This window comes from Drosophila arizonae, chromosome X (genome assembly GCF_054131065.1).
Source record: "Drosophila arizonae isolate 15081-1271.41 chromosome X, UAZ_ARI_1.0, whole genome shotgun sequence".
NCBI lineage: Eukaryota > Metazoa > Arthropoda > Insecta > Diptera > Drosophilidae > Drosophila > Drosophila arizonae.
The window spans coordinates 21207454-21217746 of record NC_142927.1 but is presented as its reverse complement, the minus strand read 5'-3'; the positions used below and the strand labels follow the sequence as shown (position 1 = coordinate 21217746).

Here is a 10293-nt window from a genome sequence, read left to right as displayed (position 1 = left end):
TAAGAGTTGTAAGATATTAAAAGGTAGAGCCATGTGTAGAGGGAATACCTTATATTTATATTTTAAGCAAATTCGGCATGATGGCCCATTTTAAGTCACTCATATACCCTGTAAGTAGTCATAAATTAAGGAAAAATATTGGTAAATCCAAGTGCTTTTAGATATTAAATAGGTATAGATATACTTAGAGGGAATATCCTTTATTAATTTATATTTTATGTATACTGGGAATGATGGCTCACTCAAATGCAGTACTAAGGGGGATAGTTGAGTTGCACCTATTGTTGTAAGAGAGATTTCCAAGAGAAAAGAATTTTCTGTAATTGAATCAATAAATTAAAATTCTTTGCTCTGAATTGCCCTTCTATGCCATTCTCATGTACTCACGAAGATAAAAAATCCGAAATTCTTAGTTGAAAATAAAGTTAATTTTATTAACAGTGCAATACAAAATTGCATTTGATAATTTTTTTTTTTAGATTTTTGTGTGCTCCTTATGAATTACAGAATTTTGTAATGTCAATTTATGTCGATTGTTAAACTTATCATAAAATTTGAAATAGCTTTGTTGATTTGATCGCTTGAAATAAATACAATATCTACTACCTACGCTAAAAGCGGGTCTCAGCTCGAGTCGTAATCGAGCCAGTGAAGCGGGTGCTGTGCAACGGAATGCGGGAAAGTCCCACATTGTGACGGTTGTACGGTACTCGCTTCACTAGCGCGATACAGACAGTGCGGTGCTGGATCGATTGGAGACCCTGTAGCGTAGTCGTCTGGTGGAAGCCGGTACGGCCATCTTTCGCAGCATCATGTAGTCCTTGTTGAGCATGCGGCACAGCTCGATGAAGGTGCAGAGTTTGGGCGATTTGAGTTCCTTGGCCAGCACATAGGCGGAGTTGAGCACCTCCGCCTGCCGCTCGTACTTGCAGAGTATCGCGTGCGCCTTCGCCTGCATCATGGTGGCCAGGAATTCCCAGATCTTGCTATTCGCCCGCCTGGCCTCATCGATGGCGCGCTTCGCATAGAGCAGGCACTGCACCAGATGATTCTGCATCAGCAAACAGTCGGCAATCTCGAACAGCAAATAGCTACGCTCGATGGGCAGCTTGGAGAAGTAGAGGCGTCTATCCAGCGCCGCTTTGGCCATCCTAGATAATTCATATTCATATTTAATATCAATTATCTCCATGCTCATCTCAACTCAACTCACCTGAACGCCCTGACGTGCTCGTTGACAGGCATGCTCTCGTCATACACATACGACGGTCGCCTGCCAAACACAACTTGGTGCACCTCGGAGGGCTTGAATGGATTGACGCCAAGCAGGCGGCACATGGAATCGTTATCGTACGGCGACACCTTGTAGTTCGGTATATTATATGCCTCGCACAGGCTCAGCGCCAAGTGATTGTACACCTCGTTCATGAACTCTATTTTCCACGGCATTACCGCCTTCGTCTTCACCACAACAAACTCGCCCATTACCTTTGCCACAAACTTACGCAGGCGCTATTCAAATGATTATTAATTTCTACATTAATTTGGATAATCGACTTCAAGATAGAGTTGCAGAAAGTGCAACACCAGTAATTCTACGAGCTTACGAAGTCAAATTTTTGGGTATTTTATGTTTGTCTTACTGTCCCTGTGACTGTCCGTCCGATTACTATACATAACGGTATATACGACTGCTTATTGGACAGTCCCAAATGGTCGTCTGACTGTCCGTATGACTCTCCGTCGTATTGATTCCCGTACTATCTTTCCTACCGTCCATTTGAGTGATCAACTGTCCGTCCGACTGCTTGCTCGACTGTCCTAAATATTCGACTGACTGTCTGTCCGACTCTACGTCTCACTGCGTCCTTGATTAACTTTCCGATTGTCCGCTTGATTGCTTAACTGTCCGTCCGACTGCTCATTTAACTGTCCGACTAGCTGCCCGACTGTCTACCCGTCCGACTCTCCGTTCTACGACCCGCCTGTCAGTCTGATTGTCCGTCCACCTCCTCGTCTAACTGTCCTTCTGGCCGTCCGTCTACCTGTCTGAATGACTACACATCCGACTCTCTGTTCTACTACCCGCCTGATGATCTTTCCGACATTCCATCTGATTGACCGACTATCCGTCTGATTAACCGTCCGTCTAGCTATCCGTCTAACTGTCCGCTTAGCTGCCCGTCTGACTGTCCGCCTAGCTCTCCGTCTAGCTGCCCGACTGACTACCCGTCCGACTCTCCGTTCTACGACCCGCCTGTCAGTCTGATTGTCCGTCCGCCTCCTCGTCTAACTGTCCTTCTGGCCGTCCGTCTACCTGTCTGAATAACTACACATCCGACTCTCTGTTCTACTACCCGCCTGATGATCTTTCGGACACTCCATCTGATTGATCGACTATCCGTCTGATAAACCGTCCGTCTAGCTATCCGTCTCGCTGTCCGCTTAGCTGTCCATCTGACTGTCTGCCTAGCTATCCGTCAAGCTGCCCGACTGACTACACGTCTGACTCTCCGTTCTACGACCCGCCTGTTGATCTTTCCGGCTGTCCGCCTGATTGACCGATTGTCCTTATTATTGACCGTCCGTCTGCTCGTCTAACTGACCGTCTAACTATCTGTCTAGCTGTTCATCGGACTATCCGTCTAGCTGTCCGGCCATCCGTTGACTCACCTGCACGTCCTTCTGTTCGCGTATTTCGCGTATAGTGCGCAGTATCGATAGCATATGCCGACGCGCCTGATACTGTATGCGAAACATATTGGCCTGGTGGAGGCGATCCATGACCTTTGGGTTGGACAAGCGTTGGTATTGCTCGTTGTACATGGGACTGCGACAGTGCAGCATTTTGATGAACCTTTTCGTAGTCGTATAGGAATTATTTAAATACTCTCGCCGTTCCCTGGCGGACTTGTAGTACCTCTCCAAGAGCACAATCGGATTATTTCGAAGGTTCTTGAGGAAGGCAACATCTATCCAGGAGCCACTTAAATAGTTCTGATTGTAGATTTTCATCTTACGCTTCCGTCGTGCCATCTCCATCGGCGATATCCGGATATTTTTCCTTTCCTTATGGCTGTTCACGTCGCACTCATTGAGATCCTTGAGCGCCTTCCAGCGCGTGGCTGCTGGCATCATCTTTTCCGGCCTCAACGCCCCATCATGGATGCTGGCCATTCGCGCCATGTTCTTCAGAAGGAACGGACCCAGACTCTCACCCACATTGTCCTGAAAGTTGCTGTTCACAACCAGCATCCGACGACTGAACGGCATCCGTTTGGTGCCCTTGAGCAGGAGCGAATTGTTGTGCAGCGTCAACTTGTTCTCCTCGAACCTATTCAGATCGTAGAGCGCATCGGCCACCTGCAGATTGACGTAGGGATTGCACGGCGCCGCCTCAGACGCCCGTTGGCTGTCCCTCAATGCCTGCTCCGTATTGGCGATGCTCCGATTGAAATTGCTACGCATGCACAGCGCCACGTAACGATTCGCATCCTGGTCATCGATGCTCTTCTCAAAGTAATACATCGCCGCCGCATTGCGACGAACTCTGGCCAGGCTCTGGGCCCAGCTGCGCCACATCGAGCGATTCTGTTCGTCCGTCCATGGACTCACCTCCCACGGATTCAGAGGTGGTGCCATAGCGGCAGGCGGTACTGGCCAAAACTCTGACATGATGCCCCAAATTTTACTCAAATAAATTATATATTATAAAAAAAAAAAAAACTGCGCTTTTTGGTTAAGAAAATAAATGAAAAACAAAAACTCTTAAAAAAAGAAAAGAATTTCTAACAAAAATTATTTAAATTGAAAACAAATTTAAACGAAACTAAAATCCAAAGGTTTATATAAATGTATTAAAAAATAAAAATAAAAACGAAGCTATAATGACATTTATATACGGTATGCTTTGACTTTTTATTTACAATTTTTAACAAATTTTCTTATTGTAATTAAAAATAATTTTTTTTTTAAATTACTCAAAAAATAATTCTTTTTTAATTTTTTGCTATAAAAGTTATAATCGTTACGGTCCCTGCTTTTATATATTGTATAACATTTTAGTAATCTGTTTATTTATTTTGTAATAAAAGCTTTAACAATTTTTATAATATTTTTTAGAAATTTTTATACCCTGAACCCATTTTCAATGGGAAATCAGGGTATAATGGTTTTGTTGAAATGTATGTAACAGGCAGAAGGAGGCGTGGCAGACCCCTCAAAGTATATATATATTCTTGATCAGGGCGACGAGCTGAGTCGATTTGGCCCTGTCCGTCTGTCTGTCCGTCCGTCTGTCCGCCCGTCTGTCCGTATGCTTGAACGCGTAGATTTCAGAAGATGTAAGAGTTAGAGACTTAAATTTTTTTTAAATGTCCTTGTTTACAGCGCGGATATCGAGTTTATCACTAAAAATCGATAATTCATCCCGATCTTTTTATCGAAAAAAAACTTTATCGAAAACCAGTTATAAAATTATATCTCCTATAACTTTATTGCTAGAGGTTCCAAATTTTTTATGTATATGCAATTTATACAATTTCGGTTTTTGTTCAAATTTACCCTTATATCCACCCCCTCACCACCATGTTTGTAAAAAGCGTATTTCAAATACTAGAGACTTGTGCTTTGGTAAATACATGCATATCCATGTTATAATCATAATCTGAAAGTTTCATGAAGATCGTAAAAAAATATTAAACAATTATGTTCTCATAGTAAGCGCACAATGCAGCCCATGCGTGTTTATGCGTGGGTGTTGTGTATGTGTATGTGTGTGTATGTGTGTGTGTGTGTATGTGCTTGTGTATGTGTTTGTGTATGTGTGTGTATGTGTGCGTGTGTGTGTGTGTATGCGTTTGTGTGTGCTGAAAGACGCGAAAAATTATTGAAATAGCTACTGCTCCAAGTGTTCCGGGGATCTCGTAGTCGAGCAGTCTCGACTTGTTTATTTATAATACTGCTTTACATTTGTTTCAGAATTTTTGCCTGCTGAAGGAAAAAAGATGAAAAATCAGAAAAATACAAAGTAAACTTGACCAATATTAGTTAAATAATAACACAATAATAATAAGAGTACATACATAATAAATTTATTGAAAATAAGCATGGAATGGAATATGGGACTATAGAACAGAAGAAACAGCTGTCTATGTCATATAATAATAATATATTACATGCTTATTATTATTATAAATAAGCTATTTATCATATCAACATTTCGCCCTATCAACCAACCATATGTATATATTCCTCGCCCGATTTACATACATACATACATATATATGTACATATGTATGTCTAACTGTCTCTCTATCCATCTCACTGTCTAACTAAGAGTCTGTCTCTCCGTCTGTCTCTCCGTCTGACTCTCTGTCTGCCTGCCTAGCAAAGGCCAGGAACGAAGAAGAATTACAAAAGATCTCTAAGACTGTCTATATGTATGCAACAGTATTCATTTGGTATTTATGTATATTTAAGTGGAACGAAGTCAGAATGCTCACAGCAGCAGAGAGTGTTCCTTCCCATTGGTCCATTGAAGCTCGACTGCAACGAGCTCTACCTGGCACTGGGCTCAACATCTGAGAGCGACCTAGTGTCTGAGTGAAAGTGGCTCTATATAAAGAGCAGCAGCTGCAGCATTTCTTCAGTCGTCGACGCCTGGTGGGACAGAGCAGTCTTGGAGGAATTACTTGGAGGAAATATTTAGAGGAAATACTTACTTATAGAAAATACTTGGGCAATACTGGGAAGACACAAAACTTTTAGCAGAAATACAGGGCCCCGAAGAAATATTTTGAGAACATACTTGCAGAACACATAGAAGAAATACATAGAGGAATAACTAGCATAGCCAACTTTTATTAAATTATTCCGGATCTCAGCAGCTGGCAAGACCCTCTGCCTTTTCCCGACTAGCTCTTCAACGAGCTCGTTTATGATCGGCTTGAAATCGAATTGGTTCATAGAGCGTGATATATAGTTATATAAAGCCGCACAAACCCTTTGTAAACGAAAAAAAGCGATTTTTAACAATTTTACCACTTAAATAAATTTATGCATTTTCTCAAAATGTGTGTAAATAACATTAAAAAAAAAAAGAATAATAATATGTATATCATAAGTGCCCGATCTGTTTACATTGATTACGATTAAGAATGCGGCCTAATTGATGTTGGTTGATTTACTGCTGCGCTTGCCCTGCCCCTGCTACTTCTCCTGGAATGGATCTTTGTGTATATACTTGTCCAGTTGCGCCGCAGCATTTTCCTCCACTTGGGAGAGCTCCGAGAAGCCCTCCTCATCGACAAAGCATATCTCGTGACCATCGGGATCGGCCAGAATTAGAACCGTGACGGTCGCCTTGCCGGGTGTGTCCAGTGTTATCAATGGCTTCAATATGGTGCCGCCCGCCTTCTGGACCTCATCGAACAATGGCTTCTGGATGGCTGCAGGCACCGCAAAGGCAATGCGACCATATGCCTTGGCCCGATCCAGGGGCTCTTTCAGAGCCGTTAGACGTAGAGCTGTCTGTTTCGCGTCATATGCGAGCAGAATGGAGTCCTCGCTGGCACTCAACACGTTCATCTTGAGCAGCTCAGTCCAGTACTTGCGTGACGCATCCAATTTGGTTACATGGAGCTCAACCTGTTGCATCGGATCACTGCCGGGCGCTGTGTCCACAATGTAGAACTTATAGCCATCTGGCGAGGTTAAAACACTTTTATCGCCCTGCTTGGCAATGGGATATGAGTGCTCGGCGGCACGCTTTAAGATATCCTTGGAGTTGATGGTGATGCCGCCAAAGTCGTTGCCTAAATGATGTGGGAAGATGTGAAAAATGTGAAGAATGTGAAGAGGCAACTAGAGTGGAGCCAAAGTTACCCAGGTCATAGCTCTTCACGCCATAATTGTACGTTAGCTCAATGACAAAATGCGACTTCTCTGGCCCATAGCCGACCATGGTCTTGCTCCAGCGATTATCATAGGGTCTGCGCATGAAAATCAGAGATTAGAGAATTTCTAGAGTCTTGAGAATGCACATCCGGCTTATGGCATACCCGTTGCATTCGGCATCGCAGCCTTCTTTGAATTCCTCGTGCCTCAAAACCTATTGTGAAAGAGAGAAGCTTCAAATCAGTTTCTTCTTATCTAATATCTATTATTAGCACATAATAAACAATTCTTGACGAAATTGCCAAGTCACATTACTCAGATAAAATATACAGCCATTCACAATTCTAATTGCCACCCATACATGCATGCAAACTGATACACATTTACAAGCCGTGTGTATAGCCATGTTTATAACCGGGTTTTGCAACTTGGCAATTAAGGTGAGCTCCATCTCACCTGCATTCCCAGAATCGTGCGGAAGAAGAAGGAATTCTTGCTGCGATCACCAATTTTGAATACATAGTGCAGAGCTCGTCCTGGTACGGCCGTCATATTGCCGCTACAAACAATTTTGAGATATTTTCAGCAGCGTATAAGCACAAATAGAGGCAAGTGAAACTGAGACACTTGTTACTTGGGGAAGTAATAAATTGTGTTGTCTGTAAAGTGTGGAGCAAGCTCTGTTATGTTGACACCCATACTGTTAATCATAGAGCAATCGATAGATTTTAGAGCTTGGCGGGCAACCATTTTCAATTTATCGTTGTAGTTGATTTTTCTACAATTTATTCACTGCCTAAGACACTAAACAAATAATCAAATTCTACTACCTACAAAATGGCATTCTAGGCAATGCTTTTCAAATTTCTTCAAAGAAACAAAAACTTGACATTTAGAAAAAGCAGAACTGCCAACCTGCATGAATAACTGTGCGCTGCTTTGAGTTTGTTGTGTTCAGCTATCGATAACACTAATAAATATTTCTGTCAAACCACATCGCTAAACAACGGGACTGCTCTTGTTGTGTAACTGAAACGCGTAGATTTAATAAGTATAATGATATTTTATAGCTAATATACGAATAATTTAACATATAAACTCTACTTGCAGGCGCCCACAATGTCAGCATCCGCCGCCCGAGGTTCAACATCGCTGCTGAAACGCGCCTGGAACGAGATTCCCGACATCGTCGGCGGCTCGGCCATGGCCATTGCAGGCCTCATCATGGCAGGCATTGGCCTGACCAACTACTACGCTAAGGATGGTGACAATCGTCGCTACAAAATGGGATATGTGGTGTTCCGGCACGATGATCCACGCGCCCAGAAAGTGCGCGACGATGACGACGAATAATCATATAATTGTGTACCCTTTGTTTTCATTCTTTCGCGCTGCCGCAATACAAAAAAAAAATAGCTATGTAAAACAAATGTATACAAATAGTTTCGGTATATATATATTAATATAGATATATAAGTCTGTTAAAAGAGAGACGTGACCGGAGTCTATTGTCTTGGCGTAAAGAACATGAACTGAGAGTTCCGATGATTGACTTTATGATGCTTTTGGTAGGCCGCCAGTGTGTGATAACATTCATTACACAAAGCGCACTGATAATTTGTTGCCGATCTGATTGATATGCTGGTCCTTGGCGTCATATCCTGGACCAACTCAGCCTCTTCGATTAGGTCTCCAATCTCGGTACCTAATAAGTAAATTTTGTTATAAATGCATTAATATGTTCTAAGTGAAAAACTTAAGAACTTACCCTCACTTGGCTCATGCTTGAACACAATTGTTTCTGCCTTAATGCCAGTAGCATGGGCTGGCGCTATAGATTCCAGATTTGTCTCGATCGCTTTTCCAATGCATTTGAGTGGTAACTGATCGTCAGGAGATGATATTGACTGCGTGAGGCGGGATCGATTGCGACGTTGCTCGAATTTTAAGGCCACAGTGAATTCATTAGTTGCCGTTATCCACTTATTATTGAATTCATAAATCATAATCAGTTTCTTGATGCAGACCCGGCATATCTGCTTGGGATAGTCATCGTCCTCGCTCAACGCTGGTAATGATGCCGAGCTGGGCAAGCACGACGACAATATCTCCGAGATCAGAATATTTTTATCCAGCACCATAACGCTATCGTCGAATATGTCCAGTGCATCCAAACAGTCGTTGCCGCAAGTGCGGCAAATATTTTCGAAAATATCCATTTCGAATGTTAATGTTACCAATTTACAATGTATATTAAATTTGAATGAATGGCATTGTATTTCTTCGTTGTTGACAATTTGTGCTTATTTATACGAGATGTGTACTTTAAAAACTCGCGATCTGGCAAATGCAACGGCGGCTTTTAATAACACAACTATTTTAGAGACGCCAGCAGCATAAAATGATAAACAATGTTTAGTAAATATCGATGAATTGCAATTCATCGTGATAGATTGCTTAAGCGATGGTTTCTTATGCACACAGCTCGGTATATCTTGCTCATCTCTAGTTTTGGTGCAAGCAAAACAACAATGCAGCGAAAACTAATTTTATTCAGCGTTGTCATCCCGTTTCTAGTTATTAGTCCGGTCAGCCATGCCATTCAGGCGCGCAGTGACAAAGAACAGACCCAAACTGTTGTTTCCGGCACAGCTGTACAATCGGTTGTACCCGTCCAGGCCCAATCACAGGTTGGTTCCAATTCGCAAGCAGCTTCCACGTCCAACTCAGCGTTTAATCCGTTGGGGCCGACTGTGATGTGCTCGTTTCTGCCACGAGATTTTCTGGAATGCAAGGAGCCTATTGATCATCGGAATAACGATTCGGCACGCAATGAGAAGGGCTACGGCTGTCTGCGTTTTGGTGGCTCCAACTATGAGGATGTTGAGCACACCAAAGTCCAATGCACCGTCTACACGGACATCGACTGTTACGGCGCACGCACATTTTTCCGGGATGGTGTGCCATGTGTTCGCTACACGGATCACTATTTCGTAACCACATTGATATACAGCATGCTGCTGGGCTTCCTGGGCATGGATCGCTTCTGTTTGGGACAAACGGGAACTGCTGTGGGCAAACTCTTGACAATGGGCGGCGTTGGAGTCTGGTGGATTATAGACGTGATATTGCTAATAACTAATAATCTGTTGCCAGAAGATGGCAGCAACTGGAATCCATATGTATAAGCTAAATAATATGTTCTTGTGATAATAGTTCAATCATTGTAAATAAAATAAATGTTAAGATTTACGATTTGTTTGTTTTCTTGATTGTTAGTTTAGTTTTACTTTTCACATGCATATCTAATTGGCCCCTTATCCATGTATCCATAACTTGTTGATGTGTACAATGATAAAATGAAATAATCTTAAATTACATTATTTTATTAATGCA

The 10293-nt window shown here is 42.4% G+C and overlaps 5 protein-coding genes across 5 annotated transcripts; 2 read left to right on the top strand and 3 right to left on the bottom strand.

Annotated features, from left to right (window-relative positions):
- Window positions 1–406: 406 nt before the first annotated feature.
- On the bottom strand, window positions 407–3876 carry r-cup (ryder cup). The gene is made up of 3 exons (XM_018016555.2): window positions 2674–3876; window positions 1214–1512; window positions 407–1151 (listed from the first exon to the last, which is right to left on the bottom strand). Exons 1-3 carry the CDS (start codon window positions 3673–3675, stop codon window positions 719–721), a joined length of 1734 nt encoding a protein of 577 aa, XP_017872044.1. The 5' UTR covers window positions 3676–3876; the 3' UTR covers window positions 407–718.
- A 2160-nt stretch (window positions 3877–6036) lies between these two features.
- LOC108619788 (glyoxalase domain-containing protein 4) lies at window positions 6037–7651 on the bottom strand. Its single transcript, XM_018016557.2, has 4 exons — window positions 7354–7651; window positions 7062–7111; window positions 6886–6992; window positions 6037–6815 (listed from the first exon to the last, which is right to left on the bottom strand). Exons 1-4 carry the CDS (start codon window positions 7447–7449, stop codon window positions 6211–6213), a joined length of 858 nt encoding a protein of 285 aa, XP_017872046.1. The 5' UTR covers window positions 7450–7651; the 3' UTR covers window positions 6037–6210.
- A 141-nt stretch (window positions 7652–7792) lies between these two features.
- On the top strand, window positions 7793–8388 carry NdufA3 (NADH:ubiquinone oxidoreductase subunit A3). Its single transcript, XM_018016560.2, has 2 exons — window positions 7793–7948; window positions 8008–8388. Exon 2 carries the CDS (start codon window positions 8017–8019, stop codon window positions 8248–8250), a length of 234 nt encoding a protein of 77 aa, XP_017872049.1. The 5' UTR covers window positions 7793–7948; window positions 8008–8016; the 3' UTR covers window positions 8251–8388.
- Dlip1 (Dorsal interacting protein 1) lies at window positions 8338–9297 on the bottom strand. The gene is made up of 2 exons (XM_018016559.2): window positions 8666–9297; window positions 8338–8602 (listed from the first exon to the last, which is right to left on the bottom strand). Exons 1-2 carry the CDS (start codon window positions 9114–9116, stop codon window positions 8403–8405), a joined length of 651 nt encoding a protein of 216 aa, XP_017872048.1. The 5' UTR covers window positions 9117–9297; the 3' UTR covers window positions 8338–8402.
- Window positions 9298–9371: 74 nt separating this feature from the next.
- Window positions 9372–10149, top strand: amrt (TM2 domain-containing protein 2 amaretto). Its single transcript, XM_018016558.2, has one exon. It carries the CDS (start codon window positions 9372–9374, stop codon window positions 10083–10085), a length of 714 nt encoding a protein of 237 aa, XP_017872047.2. The 3' UTR covers window positions 10086–10149.
- Window positions 10150–10293: the final 144 nt, after the last annotated feature.

Coding starts and splice junctions, on each gene's coding strand:
- r-cup (XM_018016555.2), bottom strand. CDS start 3,675: ATGTCAGAGTTTTGGCCAGTACCGCCTGCCGCTATGGCACCACCTCTG. Junction 1,513..2,673: donor GCGAACAGAAGGACGTGCAG/GTGAGTCAACGG, acceptor TCATTTGAATAG/CGCCTGCGTAAGTTTGTGGC. Junction 1,152..1,213: donor GAGCACGTCAGGGCGTTCAG/GTGAGTTGAGTT, acceptor TGAATTATCTAG/GATGGCCAAAGCGGCGCTGG.
- LOC108619788 (XM_018016557.2), bottom strand. CDS start 7,449: ATGACGGCCGTACCAGGACGAGCTCTGCACTATGTATTCAAAATTGGT. Junction 7,112..7,353: donor GCACGATTCTGGGAATGCAG/GTGAGATGGAGC, acceptor CTTTCACAATAG/GTTTTGAGGCACGAGGAATT. Junction 6,816..6,885: donor CGTGAAGAGCTATGACCTGG/GTAACTTTGGCT, acceptor CACATCATTTAG/GCAACGACTTTGGCGGCATC.
- NdufA3 (XM_018016560.2), top strand. CDS start 8,017: ATGTCAGCATCCGCCGCCCGAGGTTCAACATCGCTGCTGAAACGCGCC.
- Dlip1 (XM_018016559.2), bottom strand. CDS start 9,116: ATGGATATTTTCGAAAATATTTGCCGCACTTGCGGCAACGACTGTTTG. Junction 8,603..8,665: donor CAAGCATGAGCCAAGTGAGG/GTAAGTTCTTAA, acceptor TTTACTTATTAG/GTACCGAGATTGGAGACCTA.
- amrt (XM_018016558.2), top strand. CDS start 9,372: ATGCACACAGCTCGGTATATCTTGCTCATCTCTAGTTTTGGTGCAAGC.